This window comes from Gavialis gangeticus, unplaced genomic scaffold, assembly GCF_001723915.1.
Source record: "Gavialis gangeticus isolate Ggan-Ray unplaced genomic scaffold, GavGan_comp1, whole genome shotgun sequence".
Taxonomy (NCBI): Eukaryota; Metazoa; Chordata; order Crocodylia; family Gavialidae; genus Gavialis; species Gavialis gangeticus.
Genome location: NW_017729024.1, coordinates 145555343 through 145559249, shown reverse-complemented (window position 1 = coordinate 145559249; position 3907 = coordinate 145555343). Strand labels below are relative to the sequence as shown.

Genomic DNA, 3907 nt, shown 5'->3' with positions numbered 1-3907 from the left:
CCCCCCCCCCCCCCCCGCCCCCCCCCCCCCCCCGGCCACTCAAAAAAAAAAAAAAAAAAAAAAAAAAAAAAAAAAAAAGCCCGCACTCGTGGGCTCTGGGAGCAGGGATTAGGGCCTCTAAGGGTTTGTAGCAGAGCCAACCCCGGGCAGCGGGGGGCAGCAAGGATTACCTCCCCCCCCACCTCCCACTTACCACCTAGGCGGCAGCTATCACATTACGCAAGGGCAGCGTGGCTAGGCAGGACGTATTGCATGCTGTCTGGGAGCTGGGGTGGCTCCAGCAGTGACCCAAAGCCTAGTACCACTCAGCCCCAGTGGCTCCAGCTCCCAGACAGTGCACAGCACCCTGCCAAGCCGTGTTGCACCTGCACCATGGGGCAACTGCTGCGCACAGTGGGGGGGGCAATCCCCTCTGCCCCATGCTGGGGGAGGGGGGGGTGGGCTCTGCCACAAGCCCTCAGCAGTGACTGGCATTTCTGTTGTATCCGGTGAGTGTGGCCTTTTTTTTTTTTTTTTCTCCTTGTTTTTAATTTCTGGGACTAGGCTGGGGCCAGGCAGGGGATGGGCCGGGCAGGACAGCCATGGGGTCTTCTCCCGTGGCTCCTCTGGCTGTTCTTGCCTCTGACCTGGTGGGGGGAGCCATGGGGGCTATGCCCTACTGCTGCTTGCCCAGCTGGTGCAGGGGGGGGTCCAATGCAGGCACGGCTCGCTCCAAACAGTAGCGGAGCATAGCCCCCACTTCCACCGCTGCTGCATCCGCGTCAGCACTGGGAACAGAGACTCTGCTCTGCTGCCACTTGCCAGCCAGTGTGGGATGTAGGCACAGCAGCACTGGGAGCAGGGGCTATGCCCTGCTGCCGCTTGCCTGCTTCTGCCTGGAGCAAGTCGTGCTCTCATCCCCCCGCCCCAATTGGACAAGTGGCAGCAGGGCAGAGCCCCTGCTCTGAGTCCTGCTGTGCCTGCATCCCGCGCCCCTCTGCCCCCCTCCCTGAATAACGTGTGCCCCTGCCCCAACTGGGCAGATTGTCCCATCCCCAGTCCCTCCCCCACACCCCTTCCCTCTCCCAACCCCAACAGACTTATCAGCTAGAGGCAGCTGTGTCAGGTGCCTGTTCAGTCTATGGCTGAATCTCCAAAGCAGCTGAATCTTTTCTGAAACTTTTCGGAATCTATTTGGAGGCTTCAGATCAATTCGGAGCTTTTAATTGGTCTCCCAATTAGATTTGGATTCAGAGATTTGGTCCCCGAAATGAGATGAATCTCCTCCAAATCGAATCGGCTACTGAAGCTTCGCACAGCCCTACTAATTTCCTACTTTTTTGTACGGTGACACATTATAGACTCTGCAGTTACACAAATTAAAAAAGTATTGTCCAGCGGTTGGCAACACATGGCCTGCAGGCTGGGTCTAGCCTGCAGGGCCAGGGGGCTTTGATGGTGGAGGCCTTTTGCAGCGTCTTGGGGAAGGACAAGGGGGCTTCACCCAGTCAGCAGGGAAAAGCAGCAGCACTGGACAGTAGTGACTGTAGTTCTGGCTGGAGTGGGCAGTAACTTGTGTTTCATTAAAGTAGGTAAACTTCCTTAAAGCAGCCCCCTGCTGCTGAACATTGACCTCTGTTTTAGTCTATATGAAGTAGGTACTTTAGAAAAACAAGGTGGGTGGGAAGCAAAGAGTTTAGAGGAAATGGTGCTATGTATTGTCAGTGAAATATGAAGAATAGTGGAGTGAAGGAGTCTGCAGAGGTGTATTAGCAGTGATAAAATATACAGTTCCAGGGCTTTATTGATGTGAATGTTTAAACTAACTTCCTTTAATTTAGTTGGATTGATGGGAATTATTTGAGTAACATTTAACTTTTTCCAGCAATTAAATCTTATTGGGAAGAGAAGGGTTTCATTTTTAACTATAAATAGACCGTATCTTGCAGTACAGCAAACAAATTGTACCAAGTTAAAAGGGATGAAAAGATTTACTGTTTATCAGCTGCTCTGGAGTAATTTAGTTTTGTTTCATTCAGGTTTAAGTTGCTTCTTCTTATCTTTCGCTTATCATGGGATGGGAACAGAACATATTAAACAGCTACCACAAAGTTGCCAAAGAATAACTTAAACTGTTCTGTGATGTGTTCTGAATTACTCTGTGCTGCTCAGTTTCTTGAAGTGTGTAAGAAGTTTAGATTTATGTTACAAGAATGGCTAGTTAGAATGGAGAGGTACATACTCAGTTGGCCTGTTTCATTTCCTTACAGCAGTTGTGCTTTTTGGTTTTAAAAATTCATAATAGCTTGTAACACTAAGTGGTAGAAAATGTTGCATGACTTGGATTCACTCTAATGGTGAATGCAAATCAGACCTGTATGTAAGCTTTCTAGTTTTAACTTCCAAAAATGAACCATGGTGGAAAGCAAAGTGGTGGATAGAAATATATAGTGGTATGGTATGGAGTAGAATATTTTTGGGGAAAATGTGTTTTTTTTGTTTTTTTTTTTCTTTCAGAAATATTGTTTATAAGTTGTCATGTATATAGTCCTCTACTGCAGCAGCATCAAACAGAAAGAAGATGGCGAGGCATCTTCTCTGTCAGCAGATCGGGGTGGATCATCTGGCCAGGGCTTCTCACTGCAGCAGCCAGAACCAGTCAACACAGCCAGCTCCTAAGGGGTTAACACCACTGCTGCTTACCTTCATTCCTTTTCCTCTTGCTGACTGCCAATTTTCATCATCAGTGGCTATCAAAAACCTTAAATTGAGTGACAGGAACAGCAGAGGTGAGCAGCCCTAGCATTAATCTTCTGGGTGCTGGTGGTGCCCAGAGTGGCTTTAGCAGCCACAGTGAGAAGCCCCATTGGCTGGATGATCCACCTCTGTGGGCTGCATCCCATCCATAGACTGTATGGTTGACACCCTGGTCTAGTAATTTTTTTTGTTTGTTTGTTTATTATCCTTTTCTTTCTCAGATAGGTCAGTGTCAGATCAAGTAACCTCTTATTTCAGTTGTATAGAGGTTGATGTGTAGGTGTATAAGCAAATATAGTTTCTAGCTAGTCGTTTACAGGCATTCCACGTAGCACAAATGTGTCTTGGATCTAAAAGGTCCTGTCCTTCATTATAGAAATTAATTCTTGCAAGCCTAATATGATGCCTAGTATCATAACTGACTATACAATGCAGTGTCTGGTTCAGGCTTAAGATAAATAGTTACAAATGTGTAGTGGAAATAGGGGGAAAGGGTATATGCATAATTTTTTTAAAAAAAGGAAATGTGGTATAACTTTTCATACAGATAAATCATTCTCCTGAGTTTTAGGGAGCTTACGTATTAGATCTACCTCCTGCTGTCTTACCATCACTTGCCTGCCTCGGGGATAATGTACATTCCTTGGGTGTGTTTTACATGCCTTGGCAAATTCTGTTAGTTAAGACCAAATACGAGGTTTAACATATATTAGAGAATTTTAAAGTTTTCTTCCAAATCAGTTATGTTAAGCATTAGGGTAAAAATCTTTCCTGTGAAACACCTAGTCGTATTATATTATTTTTCTTGTTTGGTGACTAACATTACATTGGGTGGGGTTTGGGGTTTTTTTAGGGTTCAGCGGATCCTCTAAACAGTGCTTTTCATTTGACGTACAACATGGTATTGAACTTGCTGCGAGTAGAGGAGATTAATCCTGAATACATGTTAGAAAAATCCTTTTATCAATTTCAACACTACAGAGCTATTCCAGGAGTAGTAGAGAGTAAGTATTATTGTGTTATACACAGCTTCATGATGATTTGTATAAAGTTTGTTTTAACTGTACAGTTAGTTAAAATACTGTAATGTTTGTAATGAAAGTCCAGCTGTGAAATTCTCTTTCCCCATCAACAAAGTCCCTGGAACACTTAGGAGTTTGTTGGCGGGGGA

At 45.6% G+C, this 3907-nt stretch overlaps 1 protein-coding gene across 1 annotated transcript in view; it reads left to right on the top strand.

Moving 5' to 3' along the window:
* Positions 1 to 3907, top strand: part of SKIV2L2 (Ski2 like RNA helicase 2) — a 141353-nt gene that overhangs the window by 70248 nt on the left and 67198 nt on the right. Inside the window, exon 16 of the mRNA XM_019517860.1 lies at positions 3590 to 3740. Within this exon, the coding sequence (XP_019373405.1) occupies positions 3590 to 3740 (151 nt within the window). The remainder of the gene's footprint in view (positions 1 to 3589; positions 3741 to 3907) is intronic.